The sequence below is a fragment of the Anomaloglossus baeobatrachus genome, chromosome 1 (genome assembly GCF_048569485.1).
Source record: "Anomaloglossus baeobatrachus isolate aAnoBae1 chromosome 1, aAnoBae1.hap1, whole genome shotgun sequence".
In the NCBI taxonomy this organism is placed as follows: Eukaryota; Metazoa; Chordata; class Amphibia; order Anura; family Aromobatidae; genus Anomaloglossus; species Anomaloglossus baeobatrachus.
Window position 1 is genome coordinate 940,312,047 of NC_134353.1, and position 18,152 is coordinate 940,330,198.

General features: G+C 51.0%; 1 protein-coding gene across 3 annotated transcripts in view; it reads right to left on the reverse strand.

Moving 5' to 3' along the window:
• The window catches only part of RANBP3L (RAN binding protein 3 like), a 92,654-nt gene that overhangs the window by 33,035 nt on the left and 41,467 nt on the right, over positions 1–18,152 (reverse strand). For all 3 annotated transcript variants that reach the window (XR_012727561.1, XM_075328550.1, XM_075328562.1), the window contains exons 5-9: positions 12,760–12,834; positions 5,971–6,036; positions 2,893–3,011; positions 2,213–2,304; positions 68–152 (exon numbers count right to left, since the gene is read on the reverse strand). Coding sequence is in view for 2 of the 3 variants with exons in the window: in XM_075328550.1 (XP_075184665.1) it covers positions 68–152; positions 2,213–2,304; positions 2,893–3,011; positions 5,971–6,036; positions 12,760–12,834 (437 nt within the window). In the remaining variant the exon portion in view is untranslated. The remainder of the gene's footprint in view (positions 1–67; positions 153–2,212; positions 2,305–2,892; positions 3,012–5,970; positions 6,037–12,759; positions 12,835–18,152) is intronic.

Below are 18,152 nucleotides of genomic sequence, written 5' to 3' on the forward strand. Positions count from 1 at the left end.
ACCTGAATGGGGGGACCTGTGCACAGGGGTCAATAACCAATACCGTGTTTGTATGTCGTGGACTCACCAGGACGCGTCTTTCCATGTTCTCCCCGAAAACAAAGTCCACATTGTATTTATGAGGCATTAGCATTTGCCGGAGAGGCTGCATCCTAGATAAAGAGAACACGAAGGGATCATATAATAATCATCAAATCCTACAATCCTGAGCACAAGATTTACTATATTGAAAGCTTTAATGGGACAATAAAACTGAAAAAAATAATTTGTTTAGGAAGAAATCTCCATCCCTGGCTGGGAGGCAGCTTGCTGCAGCAGAAACCTTCCCTCTCTCTTTTGATCAAGATATATTGTTGATCTCAGGACTCTTAAAATACGTTTCCAAGTTCTTTTACTCCATACTCCTTTACAGGCTGCTTTGAATAGCTGCTCTCCCTGTGTGATTTTCTATGATCCCTTCACCCAATGCTCAGACTGGTAGAGTGTTTTCTTTCATATAATCTATTACCTTATTTGCTTCCTTCTCTCTCTCTCTTGACACTGTGCTGCAAGTGCTGTTTTAACTGCCTATGTCATTCTCTTTTACAGGCTGCTTTGAACAGCTGCTCTCCATGTGTGGATTTTCTATGATCACCTCCTTTCATGCTCAGACCAGAAGAGTGTTTTTTAATATAATGTATTATCTTATTTTACTTCCTTCTCTCTCTCAACACTGTGCTGAAAGTGTTGTTTTAACTGCCTACTTAATACTCTTTTACAGACTGCTTTGAACAGCTGCTCTCCCTGTGTGATTTTTTTATGATCCCTTCCCCCCATGCTCAGACTGAGTTTTTTTTATTATACTCTATTACTTTATTTTGCTTCTTTCTCACTCTTTCAACACTGTCCTGAAAGTGCTCTTTTAACTGCATACTTTATACTCTTTTACAGGCTGCTTTGAACAGCTGCTCTCCTTGTGTGATTTTCTATTATTTCCTTTCCCCATGCTCAGACCAGGATAGAGTTTCTTAAGTTAATCTATTACTTTATGTGCTGAAAGTGCTGTTTTTACTGCCTACTTCATACTGTTTTACAGGCTGCTTTGAATAACTGCTCTCCCTGTGTGAATTTCTATGATGCCCTTTCCCCCATGCTCCTACAGGGAGAGTGTTTTTTAATGTAATCTATACCCTTATTTTACTTAATTCTCCCTCTCAACACTGTGCTGAAAGTGCTGTTTTAACTGCGTACGTTATACTCTTTTACAGGCTGCTTTGAACAGCTGCTCTCCCTGTGTGATTTTTTTATGATCCCCTCCCCCCATGCTCAGACCGGGAGAGTGTTTTTTTTTAAATATATTTTATTACCTTATTTTATTTCCTTCTCTGTTTCTCAATGCTGTGCTGAAAGTGCTGTTTAAGCTGCCTTCTTCATACTGTCTACTTCCTACTCTTTTGCAGGATGCTTTGAACAGCTGCTCGCCCTGTGTGATTTTCTATGATCCCCTCCCCCATGCTCAGACTGGGAGAGGTTTTTTTTAATATAATGTATTATCTTATTTTACTTCTTTCTCTCTCCTCAACACAGTGCTGAAAGTCCTGTTTTAACTGCCTACTTCCTACTCTTTTACAGGATGCTTTGAACAGCTGCCCGCCCTGTGTGATTTTCTATGATCCTCTCCCCTATGCTCAGACCAGAAGAGTGTTTTCTTTAATATAGTCTATAACCTTATTTGCTTTTTTCTCTATCAACACTGTGCTGAAAGTGCTGTTTTAACTACCTATTCCAACTCTTTTACACACTGCTTTGAACAGCTGCTCTTCCTCTGTGATTTTCTATGATTCCCTCACCCCATGCTCAGAACGGGAAAGTGTTTTCTTTAATATAATCTATAACCTTATTTGCTTCTTTCTCAGTTAAAACAGCACTATCAGCACAGTGCTGACAACCTATTCGAACTCTTTTACAGGCTGCTTTGAACAGCTGCTCTCCCTGTGTGATTTTGCACGATCTCTTCCTCCATGCTGGATGCAACAAAAAGTCCCATTTGCAGCCACTAAACAGAGAGACAGTATCGGTGAACTCCCGGATGGACTGGACAGAGGGTCTCCAGACCCATAATGACCCTAGGCAGATAATCACTATGCTTTGTCTGAATTTCCTGCTTTTGTGGCTATGGTAGTAGATGATGCCTCCCCTCCCCTAACTTTGAGCCATTTCTTGCTTATCTCACCTTGTTGCAATGCCGGAGGTGCACACAGATCCGGGAGATGATTTCGGCTGATCGGCGTTGCTTGCTGGAGCGCAGCGTCTATCTACATTTATCTGCCAAAATAAATAGGAAACTGTAATCACGTCTGTAATGAGAATCTGGTGGGGAGATGGGAACAATCAATTTTTAATAGGATTCCCCAACAATAGATGGCTCACAGGCTGCCCTGCCGGCTGGGTGCCCCAGCAAGAAGCCAGTAACAGGTGTTCTTACTCTCCTACAGCTCCCCCGCAGGTGAGGCTGGGTATTACACGGTCAGGTCCTCCAGAGCAACACTGTCTGTCTATGAAGCTGGTCTCTGCTCCGGCATATAGATGGGGGTCCCAAATGGGAGATCAGCCCTCCCACCTCCCCCCAGAATGACCTGAGCTCATGGGAAAGGCTGTTTGTTCCTCTTCTATGAACGGGAACATTTTGGCTGAAGACCTACAATTCTACCCAGTTTGAGCAATCATATAATATCAGCTGATATTCTGCTACAATGCATCAGTGCAAGAAAACAGTATCAACCCGGAGTCCTCCCTATGTCATATCTCTATACTAGCGGAGCTGGACGCTATTGTAGCAGACCCTCAGCTGTGAGAAGTGCTGAATCCATGCAGGTCACACGGAGTAGCGAGGAGCTTGGAATAAATCCTTACCTTGGTGTCTTGTTTGGTGCAGACGGCGGCAGCTTCCGTCTTCTCCACATCTCTGCGGACGGTCATCGGCGGAGGCTGCAGCGTCGCCGGTCTGATCACCGTCCAGGAAGGCGCATTGCCTGCAGAGTACGGACAATTACTTATCACAGACGGGGCTCCGGTGTAAGAGGACGGCACAGGACAAGTGCTAACAGGATAATCGCTCCCCGCGGGGCCACGTCTCCTCTAATGTGCAGACATAAAAGCATCCGCAGCTCATTATCGGGAGAGGAAGGGGCAGAGGATGAGGGGTGTAGTACAGAGGAGCCTCAACACCGCTAATTAGGAAATCTGCTGAGTGCAGAGTGCGGAGGCCGCCAGAGGGATCAATGGTGAGAACACAGGCGGAGTGCAACCGACAAACGATCCATCCATCACTATGCCTATCATCGATCGGAAAGTGAACGCACTGATTGTTAATAATCTGTCGCTCTATTATCTCTATATTATTATCTATTCCTAGTGATATAGCTATACCGTTATCTTTATATATCTATCTGCTGAGGGTTTCCTCCAACGGTCCCTTGGAGTCCATTCTGTCCGTGGGCCATCAGATGATCTGTCTGTCTACCTATCCATCCATCTACTCACTCATCCATCCATCCATCTACTCACTCATCCAACCATCCATCTACTCACTCATCCATCCATCCATCCATCTACTCACTCATCCATCCATCCATCCATCTACTTACTCATCCATCCATCCATCCATCTACTCACTCATCCATCCATCCATCTACTTACTCATCCATCCATCCATCCATCTACTCACTCATCCATCCATCCATCTACTTACTCATCCATCCATCCATCCATCCATCTACTTACTCAACCATCCATCCATCCATCTACTCACTCATCCATCCATCCATTCATCCATCTACTCACTCATCCATCCATCCATCTACTCACTCATCCATCCATCCATCTACTTACTCAACCATCCATCCATCTACTCACTCATCCATCCATCCATCTACTTACTCATCCATCCATCTACTCACTCATCCATCCATCCATCTACTTACTCATCCATCCATCTACTCACTCATCCATCCATCCACCTATTTACTCATCCATCCATCCATCCATCCACTCATCCATCCACTCATCCATCCATCCACTCATCCATCCATCCATCCATCCATCCACCCATCCACCCATCCATCCATCCATCCATCCATCCACTCATCCATCCACTCATCCATCCATCCACTCATCCATCCATCCATCCATCCACTCATCCATCCATCCACTCATCCATCCATCCATCCACTCATCCATCCATCCATCTACTTACTCATCCATCCATCCATCTACTTACTCATCCATCCATCCATCCATCTACTTACTCATCCAACCATCATACTAACCCATCCATTCGTTCACCAACCCATCCATCCATCCATCTAATCACTCATCCATCCATCCATCCATCTACTCACTCATCCATCCATCCATCTATCTACTCACTCATCCATCCATCATACTAACCCATCCATCCATCCACCAACCCATCCATCCATCCATCTACTCACTCATCCATCCTACTAACCCACCCATCCATACTACCAACCCATCCATCCATTCATCCATCCATCTACTCACTCATCCATCCATCCATCTACTCACTCATCCATCCATCCATCATACTAACCCATCCATCCATCCATCCATCCATCCATCCACCCATCCAACCATCCACTCATCCAACCATCCACCCATCCATCCATCCACCCATCCACCCATCCATCCATCCATCCATCCACTCATCCAACCATCCACTCATCCAACCATCCACCCATCCATCCATTCATCCATCCATCCACTCATCCATCCATCCATCATACTAACCCATCCATCCATCCATCCACTCATCCATCCATCCACTCATCCATCCATCCACCCACCCATCCATCCATCCACTCATCCATCCATCCACTCATCCATCCATCCATCCATCCATCCACTCATCCATCCATCCACTCATCCATCCATCCACTCATCCATCCACTCATCCATCCATCCACTCATCCATTCATCCACTCATCCATCCATCCACTCATCCATCCATCCACTCATCCATCCACTCATCCATCCACTCATCCATCCATCCATCTATCCATCCATCTATCCATCCATCCATCCACTCATCCATCCACTCATCCATCCATCCATCCATCCACTCATCCATCCATCCACTCATCTATCCATCCATCCATCCATCCACCCATCCACTCATCCATCCATCCATCCACTCATCCATCCATTCACTCATCCATCCATCCATCTATCCATCCATCCATCCACTCATCCACTCATTCATCCATCCATCCACTCATCCATCCATCCACTCATCCATCCATCCACTCATCCATCCATCCACTCATCCATCCATCCACTCATCCATCCATCCATCCATCCATCCATCCATCCACTCATCCATCCATCCACTCATCCATCCATCCACTCATCCATCCATCCATCCACTCATCCATCCACTCATCCATCCATCCACTCATCCATCCATCCATCCACTCATCCATCCACTCATCCATCCACTCATCCATCCACTCATCCATCCACTCATCCATCCACTCATCCATCCACTCATCCATCCACTCATCCATCCACTCATCCATCCATCCATCCACTCATCCATCCATCCATCCACTCATCCATCCATCCATCCACTCATCCATCCACTCATCCATCCATCCATCCATCCACTCATCCATCCACTCATCCATCCATCCACTCATCCATCCATCCGCTCACACACCCACCCATCTATCCGTGCCTCCGTCGTCTGCATCAGTTTTAGGGTTTTTTTGTATTTACAATATAAATATGTGAGCTGATAAATATGACCAGGCAGCGGTGTGAGCAGAGTCCTGACCCCTGCCCTGTCCTCCCCCTGTGATCCCCTCCGCAGGACGGCAGAGGATCCGGCCGCGCTGTATCTGCTGACTGGTGATTTCAGCTCCGGCTTCTGCTGAATAATAGATGAGCAGGACTGATGATAATGGTACACACCTGCATCTCCGCTGCTTCCCGGCCCCTGCAGGAGTGTGGCCGGCATAAACACATTGTTCTTTAGCACTGTAATAACAGAACATGGCAATGATGAGGAACTGTCTGTAGCTCCATAATCACCGACATACAGCGGGTGAGATAAGTATTGAACTCGTCACCAATTTTCTAAGTAAATACTGTATATTTCTATAGGTGCTATTGACATGAATGTCTCACCAGATGTCGGTAACAACCCATCCAATCCACACAGGCAAAGAAATCAAACCATAGATGTTCATAAATGAAGTTATGTGTAATAATGAGAAATAACACAGGGAAAAAGTATTGAACACATGACGAAAGAGGTGCAAAAACCATGGAAAGTCGTGACACCAGCTGAAATCTATCAGTAATTAGAAGGCAATCCTGTCACTTAGTGATAAATAATATCCGCTGGTTCATCTGATGGCCAAAAAAAAGGTGTCTCATTACCAAGGAGCCACACAAGAAACATCTCATGATGGGTAAAACCAGTGAGCTGTAACAAGACCTTTGCAACCTTATTGTTACAAAACATACTGATGGCATTGGTTACAGAAGAGTTTATAAACTACTGAAGGTTCCAATGAGCATTACTGGGGCCATTATTCGGAAGTGGAAAGAACATCATTTCTCCATAAACTGGTCAAGACCTGGTACTCCCCACAAGATTCCAGACAGAGGAGTGAAAAGAATTATCGGAAGAGTTGTCTAAGAGCAAGGACCACCTGAGGAGATCTACAGAAAGACCTGGAATTGGCAGGTACAATTGTTTCACAGAAAACAATAAGTAATGCACTCCCCCTCCATGGTCTGTATGCACTCTCCTGTATGCACGCTCCTGTATGCATGCTCCTGTATGAGCGCTCCTGTATGCACGCTCCTGTATGCACACTCCTGTATGCATGCTCCTGTATGAGCGCTCCTGTATGCACGCTCCTGTATGCACGCTCCTGTATGCACGCTCCTGTATGCACGCTCTTATATGCACGCTCCTGTATGCATGCTCCTGAATGCATGCTCCTGTATGCACGCTCCTGTATGCACGCTCTTATATGCACGCTCTTATATGCACGCTCCTGTATGCACGTTCCTGTATGCACACTCCTGTATGCACGCTCTTATATGCACGCTCTTATATGCACGCTCCTGTATGCACACTCTTATATGCACGCTCCTGTATGCACGCGCCTGTATGCACGCTCTTATATGCACGCTCTTATATGCACGCTCCTGTATGCATGCTCCTGTATGCACGCTCCTGTATGCACACTCTTATATGCACGCTCCTGTATGCATGCTCCTGTATGCACGCTCCTGTATGCATGTGTCGCGGGCGGGGAGGAGGGTGTCAGCACACTACGCTCACCCCTTCTGCTCGGGTCCGGCGGTTGCTGCTCAGTGGTGGCTCGAGCTGTGGGCCGGATCCCGGGGGTTTCTCGAGCGGCACTCCTCGCCCGTGAGTGAAAGGGGGTTTGTTGGGTGTGGGGATAGTTTATTGTCCGTGACGCCACCCACGGTTGTGGTGATTTCACCACCGCTGCTCTATATGGGGATCCCGGGGATGGTGATGCGGAGCAGCCAGGTGTTGTGTTGCCCCTCCGTGGGTAGGGGTTGGTGATCCCGGGGCCCGGTGATGGCTTGGGAGGTGCAGGGCCTGGTGGGCGCAGGGACGCGGGGGCAGCGCTGTGCCTTGCGGCACTGTGGTACTCACTCAGCCTGAGACGTTGACACAGTTTTTACGGTAAACCAAACGGCTGGTAAGACGGTCCCACGGACGGCTGCACTTGCTCTCCCAGTAGGTGACGGTGATGTCCCTCTTCCTTGCACCTATGTTTACTTGTTGGTTGCGATGGGTCCCCACCGGTAACCCGCTCCCCGGCTTCAAGCTGGACCGGAGGAGCTCTACTCTTTGCCCGCAGGCACTGGCCCTGAGAAACTGGAGCCTTGGCGGTGGCGGTGTCTCTCCAACTCTGGTTGGGCTGTTGCCTTCAATCGGGACTTGGTTGTTGGGGGATCTGCGTCCCCTTCACTGACGGATTTGGCAAATTCTGGCGACTCCAAGCCTTGCCGGGGTCCGAGAGGCCCCTGCCCTGGTGCTGACTGTCCTTCGGAACACTGCTCCAGACCGCCGGGCACACAGCCTCCGGGGTCCTTCCAGGAACTTCCAAACGGTCCCCCTCCAGACAGTCACCGCCGTTGCTGACCTTGCTGACCTGTCCTGCACACAGCTGGACTACTTCAGGCTTTTGCACACTCTTTCTGTTCTGTCACCACTCTTGCTTTCCTCCTTTACTACTTTTCTTCCTTCACTTTCACTTAGCTGTTTACTCCTTCTCTCCCCTAGCTTATCAGCTCTTCACTCAAGCCCTGCCTGGGCTAATCTGCCTGGTACTTCCCGCCTCCAGAGCTGTGAACTCCTCGGTGGGCGGAGCCAACCGCCTGGCCCACCCCCTGGTGTGAATCATCAGCCTCTGGAGGAAGGCAACAAGGATTTTAGTTTAGCTTTGGTGTTCCTAGCTGGGATGTAGGGTGTGGTGGTGTGTGACCTGTGTCCCCTGGCTTGCCCAGGGCGACACATTCCCCCTTAGCAAAATGCAGACCGTCCGCGGGCTGCCGTCCAACACCGGTTTTATTTTTCTGTAAAAGATAACATGGTAAAATAATAACATATGTACATTTTTAATAACTCTTCCCTTAACGGGAGGCACATTTCTTAAACGTTGCATAACGGTTTACGGTTACGGTTTCCGCTCTCTCCCACCCAAGCAACCTGGCCCTGATGCTGCCCCTAAAGCCCAGGCAGCACCCCTTGACCCACAGTCCAGCACACGGTACCCGAGCGGGATCTGTCCTTCCCTCCAGAGGGTAGCCACCGGTTCCTTTGGTGGCTGGGCCCCAGCCTGCTCTGCTGAGGGCCCTCCCTCCAACCTGCCTCTCCGGAGGCGGCATTGCGGAAAACGGTAACGGCAAACAACATATTTACAAGCCACTTAACGTTTGTGGGTGCCCTGCAAGTTCACGGGCTTGTCCATGGACAGTCCTCCATGCAATAAACTTTTAAACGGTCCCTACGGGGACAACGGTGTCGGCTCCAGCCGGTTCAATCACAAAGCAAATCAGGTTAAACTTCGGTAATCATTTTCATCTTAGCAGAACTTTCAACTTTTAAACAAACAACAAAGTGGTGGTCCCAACGGGGACTGGACAACGGTGCTCCGCTGCCCTACTGGGTATTTTCGTCCTCCTCACCCGGCTCGGGGTGGAAGGACACGGGCACCAGCCCCTCCAGTGCGTAGCAAGCACGGCGTGGAAGGATCGCCCGATACCCGTTGCCCCCGGTTCGGGGAACATAAGTGGCCTCCATGCCAGGCAGGGCAACGACCCCCTCCTCTTGTTCTGACACAGGCTCAGTGTCAGGCCCGGAGTCGCTACCTTCTGCCCCCGCCGCAGTCACAGAGGGGTGCACATCCGACGGGCCAGGTGCGGTGCAGCACGCGAGTGAGTAGGACGGAGGTAACACAGGAGCCAGGGGCAGACCGGGTCCCTCAGCCGCAGCGGCCGGTCCCTCGGGGACACAGGGGCGTGGGTCATTCTCCAGCTCCTCCATCACGGCCTCCACTCCATACACTCGCGCCACAGCAACTAGGGCCTCCACCTCTGCGGCCCACTGCTCCATCAGCCCGCCGATCTGACTCTGGTAGTGACGGCAGATCCCCGCCGCCCGGGCCCTCAACCAGGCCGCCGTTTCAGACACCCGCTCGGTAGTCTCTGCAGAACTAGGTGGGGCGGACATCTCGGCAGTCGTGCTTTCCAGGAACCCAGTATGTCCGCAGAGTCCTGGCGTCCCTGCTTTTATAGCTGCAGCTACATGCGTCCAGCCGCCATCGCGTCCCCCTTAGCTCTTTCCGGCCCCTCCTCTCTCAGGGCGGGGTCTTGGCCTTCGCGCCTCTACTACTCGAGAAGACGCTCGAGCGGGAACTTTTCGCGCCAAAGATGGCGGCTTCTGAAATTTTCCTGCCGGATACCTCCGGCGGTAACAAGGCGCACCTCTACCAGACGGCAGAGCGGTAAGATCCTGTTCGTGATGCCAAGTTGTCGCGGGCGGGGAGGAGGGTGTCAGCACACTACGCTCACCCCTTCTGCTCGGGTCCGGCGGCCGCTGCTCAGTGGTGGCTCGAGCTGTAGGCCGGATCCCGGGGGTTTCTCGAGCGGCACTCCTCGCCCGTGAGTGAAAGGGGGTTTGTTGGGTGTGGGGATAGTTTATTGTCCGTGACGCCACCCACGGTTGTGGTGATTTCACCACCGCTGCTCTATATGGGGATCCCGGGGATGGTGATGCGGAGCAGCCAGGTGTTGTGTTGCCCCTCCGTGGGTAGGGGTTGGTGATCCCGGGGCCCGGTGATGGCTTGAGAGGTGCAGGGCCTGGTGGGCGCAGGGACGCGGGGGCAGCGCTGTGCCTTGCGGCACTGTGGTACTCACTCAGCCTGAGACGTTGACACAGTTTTTACGGTAAACCAAACGGCTGGAAAGATGGTTCCCATGGACGGCTGCACTTGCTCTCCCGGTAGGTGACGGTGATGTCCCTCTTCCTTGCACCTATGTTTACTTGTTGGTTGCGATGGGTCCCCACCGGTAACCCGCTCCCCGGCTTCAAGCTGGACCGGAGGAGCTCTACTCTTTGCCCGCAGGCGCTGGCCCTGAGAAACTGGTGCCTTGGCGGTGGCGGTGTCTCTCCAACTCTGGTTGGGCTGTTGCCTTCAATCGGGACTTGGTTGTTGGGGGATCTGCGTCCCCTTCACTGACGGATTTGGCAAATTCTGGCGACTCCAAGCCTTGCCGGGGTCCGAGAGGCCCCTGCCCTGGTGCTGACTGTCCTTCCGAACACTGCTCCAGACCGCCGGGCACACAGCCTACGGGGTCCTTCCAGGAACTTCCAAACGGTCCCCCTCCAGACAGTCACCGCCGTTGCTGACCTTGCTGACCTGTCCTGCACACAGCTGGACTACTTCAGGCTTTTGCACACTCTTTCTGTTCTGTCACCACTCTTGCTTTCCTCCTTTACTACTTTTCTTCCTTCACTTTCACTTAGCTGTTTACTCCTTCTCTCCCCTAGCTTATCAGCTCTTCACTCAAGCCCTGCCTGGGCTAATCTGCCTGGTACTTCCTGACTCCAGAGCTGTGAACTCCTCGGTGGGCGGAGCCAACTGCCTGGCCCACCCCCTGGTGTGAATCATCAGCCTCTGGAGGAAGGCAACAAGGATTTTTGGTTAGCTTTGGTGTTCCTAGCTGGGATGTAGGGTGTGGTGGTGTGTGACCTGTGTTCCCTGGCTTGCCCAGGGCGACACACATGCTCCTGTATGCACGCTCCTGTATGCATGCTCCTGTATGCACGCTCCTCTATGCACGCTCCTGTATGCACGTTCCTGTATGCACGCTCTTATATGCACGCTCCTGTATGCACGCTCTTATATGCACGCTCCTGTATGCACGCTCCTGTATGCACACTCTTATATGCACGCTCTTATATGCACGCTCTTATATGCACGCTCCTGTATGCACGCTCCTGTATGCACGTTCCTGTATGCACGCTCCTGTATGCACGCTCTTATATGCACGCTCCTGTATGCACGCTCCTGTATGCACGCTCCTGTATGCACGCTCCTGTATGCACGCTCTTATATGCACGCTCTTATTTGCACGCTCTTATATGCACGCTCTTATATGCACGCTCCTGTATACACGCTCCTGTATGCACGCTCTTATATGCACACTCTTATATGCACACTCTTATATGCACACTCTTATATGCACACTCTTATATGCACACTCTTATATGCACACTCTTATATGCACACTCATATATGCACACTCATATAGGCACGCTCCTGTATGCACGCTCACCATACAAGACTCCATTGATGAACACAAAGCAAGTTCAAGCGTGTTTAACATTTACTCCACAACATTTACAGACGTCTGTGAAATACTGGAGAATATAGTCTGGTCAGATGAGAGCAAAACTGAACTCTTTGGAGGCCATAATACACATCATGTTTGGAGGCCAAAAGGCAAATCACCCCAAAAACACCAACAACAGTGAAATGTGGAGGTGGGAACATCATGGTGTGTGGCTGATTTACAGCAGACGGCACTGGCAGACTACATATAATGAAAGAAGAATGAATGGACAAATGTACTGAGACATTGCTAAAATCTGCTGCCATCTACTAGGATGATGAAGATGAAACGAGGGAGGACATTTCATCAAGACGATGACCCCAAACACACGGCCAAGGAAAGAAAATAAATCTGCTAGAATGGCCGAGCCGATCACCAGAGCTGAATCCAATAGAAAACGTATGGAAGGAACTAAAGCTCAGATACCATAGGAGGAGCCGGGATCTACAGGATATGAGGAGTGTGTGTGGAAGACTGGACCAAACTGCACCGGAGCAATGCAGGCGACTAGTGTCTCCATCCAGGAGGCGTCTGAAAGCTTCACTACCAAGAAAGGCTTTTCTACGAAGTATTAAATACTTTTCAGTAACGTGTTTAATACTCTTTCATTTCTCATTATTACACATAATTTATGGACATTTATGGTTTGATTTCTTTGCCTGTGTGGATTGGATAGGTTGTTACTGACGTCTTGTGAGAAATGTATGTGAATGGAACCTTTAGAAATATATTTACTTAAGAAAATTGATGATGTGTTCAATACTTCCTGTATATCTGACACATTGTGTTATTAGATAACATCGCACTTACCGGGCTGGTTGGGAGGGAAGCTCGTCAGCAGAGTAAAGGAAGAGGAGCGAACACGTTTCTCCAATGCTCTATGATCTGGATAGAAAATAAGACAATGTATTATTAAGAGAAGAAAACAGCTTCAGACAATAAAAAGAGGAGATAATCCTTTGAGACTAGTGATGAGCGGGCACTGCCATGCTCGGGTGCTCAGTACTGGTAACTAGTGATGAGCGGGCACTACCATGCTCGGGTGCTCAGTACTGGTAACTAGTGATGAGCGGGCACTACCATGCTCGGGTGCTCAGTACTGGTAACTAGTGATGAGCGGGCACTACCATGCTCGGGTGCTCAGTACTCGTAACTAGTGATGAGCGGGCACTACCATGCTCGGGTGCTCAGTACTAGTAACTAGTGATGAGCGGGCACTACCATGCTCGGGTGCTCAGTACTAGTAACTAGTGATGAGCGGGCACTACCATGCTCGGGTGCTCAGTACTGGTAACTAGTGATGAGCGGGCACTACCATGCTCCGGTGCTCAGTACTGGTAACTAGTGATGAGCGGGCACTACCATGCTCAGGTGCTCAGTACTCGTAACTAGTGATGAGCGGGCACTACCATGCTCAGGTGCTCAGTACTCGTAACTAGTGATGAGCGGGCACTACCATGCTCGGGTGCTCAGTACTCGTACCTAGTGATGAGCGGGCACTACCATGCTCGGGTGCTCTGTACTCGTAACTAGTGATGAGCGGGCACTACCATGCTCGGGTGATCTGTACTCGTAACTAGTGATGAGCGGGCACTACCATGCTCGGGTGCTCAGTACTCGTAACTAGTGATGAGCGGGCACTACCATGCTCAGGTGCTCAGTACTCGTAACTAGTGATGAGCGGGCACTACCATGCTCGGGTGCTCAGTACTCGTAACTAGTGATGAGCGGGCACTTCCATGCTCGGGTGCTCTGTACTCGTACCTAGTGATGAGCGGGCACTACCATGCTCGGGTGCTCTGTACTCGTAACTAGTGATGAGCGGGCACTACCATGCTCGGGTGCTCAGTACTCGTAACTAGTGATGAGCGGGCACTACCATGCTCGGGTGCTCAGTACTGGTAACTAGTGATGAGTGGGCACTACCATGCTCAGGTGCTCAGTACTGGTAACTAGTGATGAGCGGGCACTACCATGCTCGGGTGCTCTGTACTGGTAACTAGTGATGAGCGGGGCACTACCATGCTCGGGTGCTCAGTACTGGTAACTAGTGATGAGCGGGCACTACCATGCTCAGGTGCTCGGTACTCGTAACTAGTGATGAGCGGGCACTACCATGCTCGGGTGCTCTGTACTGGTAACTAGTGATGAGCGGGCACTACCATGCTCAGGTGCTCGGTACTCGTAACTAGTGATGAGTGGGCACTACCATGCTCGGGTGCTCTGTACTGGTAACTAGTGATGAGCGGGCACTACCATGCTCAGGTGCTCGGTACTGGTAACTAGTGATGAGCGGGCACTACCATGCTTGGGTGCTCTGTACTTGTAACTAGTGATGAGCGGGCACTACCATGCTCAGGTGCTCTGTACTTGTAACTAGTGATGAGCAGGCACTACCATGCTCAGGTGCTCTGTACTTGTAACTAGTGATGAGCGAACACTACCATGCTCGGGTGCTCTGTACTGGTAACTAGTGATGAGCGGGCACTACCATGCTCGGGTGCTCAGTACTGGTAACTAGTGATGAGCGGGCACTACCATGCTCGGGTGCTCAGTACTGGTAACTAGTGATGAGTGGGCACTACCATGCTCCGGTGCTCAGTACTGGTAACTAGTGATGAGCGGGCACTACCATGCTCAGGTGCTCAGTACTCGTAACTAGTGATGAGCGGGCACTACCATGCTCAGGTGCTCAGTACTCGTAACTAGTGATGAGCGGGCACTACCATGCTCGGGTGCTCAGTACTCGTACCTAGTGATGAGCGGGCACTACCATGCTCAGGTGCTCAGTACTCGTAACTAGTGATGAGCGGGCACTACCATGCTCGGGTGCTCAGTACTCGTAACTAGTGATGAGCGGGCACTACCATGCTCGGGTGCTCAGTACTCGTAACTAGTGATGAGAGGGCACTACCATGCTCAGGTGCTCAGTACTCGTAACTAGTGATGAGCGGGCACTACCATGCCCGGGTGCTCAGTACTCGTAACTAGTGATGAGCGGGCACTACCATGCTCGGGTGATCTGTACTCGTAACTAGTGATGAGCGGGCACTACCATGCTCGGGTGCTCTGTACTCGTAACTAGTGATGAGCGGGCACTACCATGCTCGGGTGCTCAGTACTCGTAACTAGTGATGAGAGGGCACTACCATGCTCGGGTGCTCAGTACTCGTAACTAGTGATGAGCGGGCACTACCATGCTCAGGTGCTCAGTACTCGTAACTAGTGATGAGCGGGCACTACCATGCTCGGGTGCTCAGTACTCGTAACTAGTGATGAGCGGGCACTTCCATGCTCGGGTGCTCTGTACTCATACCTAGTGATGAGCGGGCACTACCATGCTCGGGTGCTCTGTACTCGTAACTAGTGATGAGCGGGCACTACCATGCTCGGGTGCTCAGTACTCGTAACTAGTGATGAGCTGGCACTACCATGCTCGGGTGCTCTGTACTCATAACTAGTGATGAGTGAACACTACCATGCTCGGGTGCTCTGTACTGGTAACTAGTGATGAGCGGGCACTACCATGCTCGGGTGCTCAGTACTGGTAACTAGTGATGAGCGGGCACTACCATGCTCGAGTGCTCTGTACTGGTAACTAGTGATGAGCGGGCACTACCATGCTCAGGTGCTCGGTACTCGTAACTAGTGATGAGCGGGCACTACCATGCTCGGGGTGCTCAGTACTGGTAACTAGTGATGAGCGGGCACTACCATGCTTGGGTGCTCTGTACTTGTAACTAGTGATGAGCGGGGCACTACCATGCTCAGGTGCTCTGTACTTGTAACTAGTGATGAGCAGGCACTACCATGCTCAGGTGCTCTGTACTTGTAACTAGTGATGAGCGGGCACTACCATGCTCGGGTGCTCTGTACTGGTAACTAGTGATGAGCGGGCACTACCATGCTCGGGTGCTCAGTACTGGTAACTAGTGATGAGCGGGCACTACCATGCTCAGGTGCTGAGTACTCGTAACTAGTGATGAGCGGGCACTCCCATGCTCGGGTGCTCAGTACTCGTAACTAGTGATGAGCGGGCACTACCATGCTCGGGTGCTCAGTACTTGTAACTAGTGATGAGTGAGCACTACCATGCTCGGGTGCTCAGTACTTGTAACTAGTGATGAGTGAGCACTACCATGCTCGGGTGCTCAGTACTCGTAACTAGTGGTGAGCGGGCACTACCATGATCGGGTGCTCAGTACTCGTAACTAGTGATGAGCGGGCACTACCATGCTCGGGTGCTCAGTACTCGTAACTAGTGATGAGCGGACACTACCATGCTCGGGTGCTCAGTACTGGTAACTAGTGATGAGCGGGCACTACCATGCTCGGGTTCTCAGTACTGGTAACTAGTGATGAGCGGGCACTACCATGCTCAGGTGCTCAGTACTCGTAACTAGTGATGAGCGGGCACTACCATGCTCGGGTGCTCAGTACTGGTAACTAGTGATGAGCGGGCACTACCATGCTCGGGTTCTCAGTACTGGTAACTAGTGATGAGCGGGCACTACCATGCTCGGGTGCTCAGTACTCGTAACTAGTGATGAGCGGGCACTACCATGCTCGGGTGCTCAGTACTGGTAACTAGTTATGAGCGGGCACTACCATGCTCGGGTGCTCAGTACTGGTAACTAGTGATGAGCGGGCACTACCATGCTCGGGTGCTCAGTACTCGTAAGTAGTGATGAGCGGGCACTACCATGCTCAGGTGCTCAGTACTCGTAACTAGTGATGAGCGGGCACTACCATGCTCGGGTGCTCAGTACTCGTAACTAGTGATGAGCGGGCACTACCATGCTCGGGTGCTCAGTACTCGTAACTAGTGATGAGCGGGCACTACCATGCTCAGGTGCTCAATACTTGTAACTAGTGATGAGCGGGCACTACCATGCTCGGGTGCTCAGTACTCGTAACTAGTGATGAGCGGGCACTACCATGCTCAGGTGCTCAGTACTCGTAACTAGTGATGAGCGGGCACTACCATGCTCGGGTGCTCAGTACTCGTACCTAGTGATGAGCGGGCACTACCATGCTCAGGTGCTCAGTACTCGTAACTAGTGATGAGCGGGCACTACCATGCTCGGGTGCTCAGTACTCGTAACTAGTGATGAGCGGGCACTACCATGCTCGGGTGCTCAGTACTCGTAACTAGTGATGAGAGGGCACTACCATGCTCAGGTGCTCAGTACTCGTAACTAGTGATGAGCGGGCACTACCATGCCCGGGTGCTCAGTACTCGTAACTAGTGATGAGCGGGCACTACCATGCTCGGGTGATCTGTACTCGTAACTAGTGATGAGCGGGCACTACCATGCTCGGGTGCTCTGTACTCGTAACTAGTGATGAGCGGGCACTACCATGCTCGGGTGCTCAGTACTCGTAACTAGTGATGAGAGGGCACTACCATGCTCGGGTGCTCAGTACTCGTAACTAGTGATGAGCGGGCACTACCATGCTCAGGTGCTCAGTACTCGTAACTAGTGATGAGCGGGCACTACCATGCTCGGGTGCTCTGTACTCATAACTAGTGATGAGTGAACACTACCATGCTCGGGTGCTCTGTACTGGTAACTAGTGATGAGCGGGCACTACCATGCTCGGGTGCTCAGTACTGGTAACTAGTGATGAGCGGGCACTACCATGCTCGAGTGCTCTGTACTGGTAACTAGTGATGAGCGGGCACTACCATGCTCAGGTGCTCGGTACTCGTAACTAGTGATGAGCGGGCACTACCATGCTCGGGTGCTCAGTACTGGTAACTAGTGATGAGCGGGCACTACCATGCTTGGGTGCTCTGTACTTGTAACTAGTGATGAGCGGGCACTACCATGCTCAGGTGCTCTGTACTTGTAACTAGTGATGAGCAGGCACTACCATGCTCAGGTGCTCTGTACTTGTAACTAGTGATGAGCGGGCACTACCATGCTCGGGTGCTCTGTACTGGTAACTAGTGATGAGCGGGCACTACCATGCTCGGGTGCTCAGTACTGGTAACTAGTGATGAGCGGGCACTACCATGCTCAGGTGCTGAGTACTCGTAACTAGTGATGAGCGGGCACTCCCATGCTCGGGTGCTCAGTACTCGTAACTAGTGATGAGCGGGCACTACCATGCTCGGGTGCTCAGTACTTGTAACTAGTGATGAGTGAGCACTACCATGCTCGGGTGCTCAGTACTTGTAACTAGTGATGAGTGAGCAC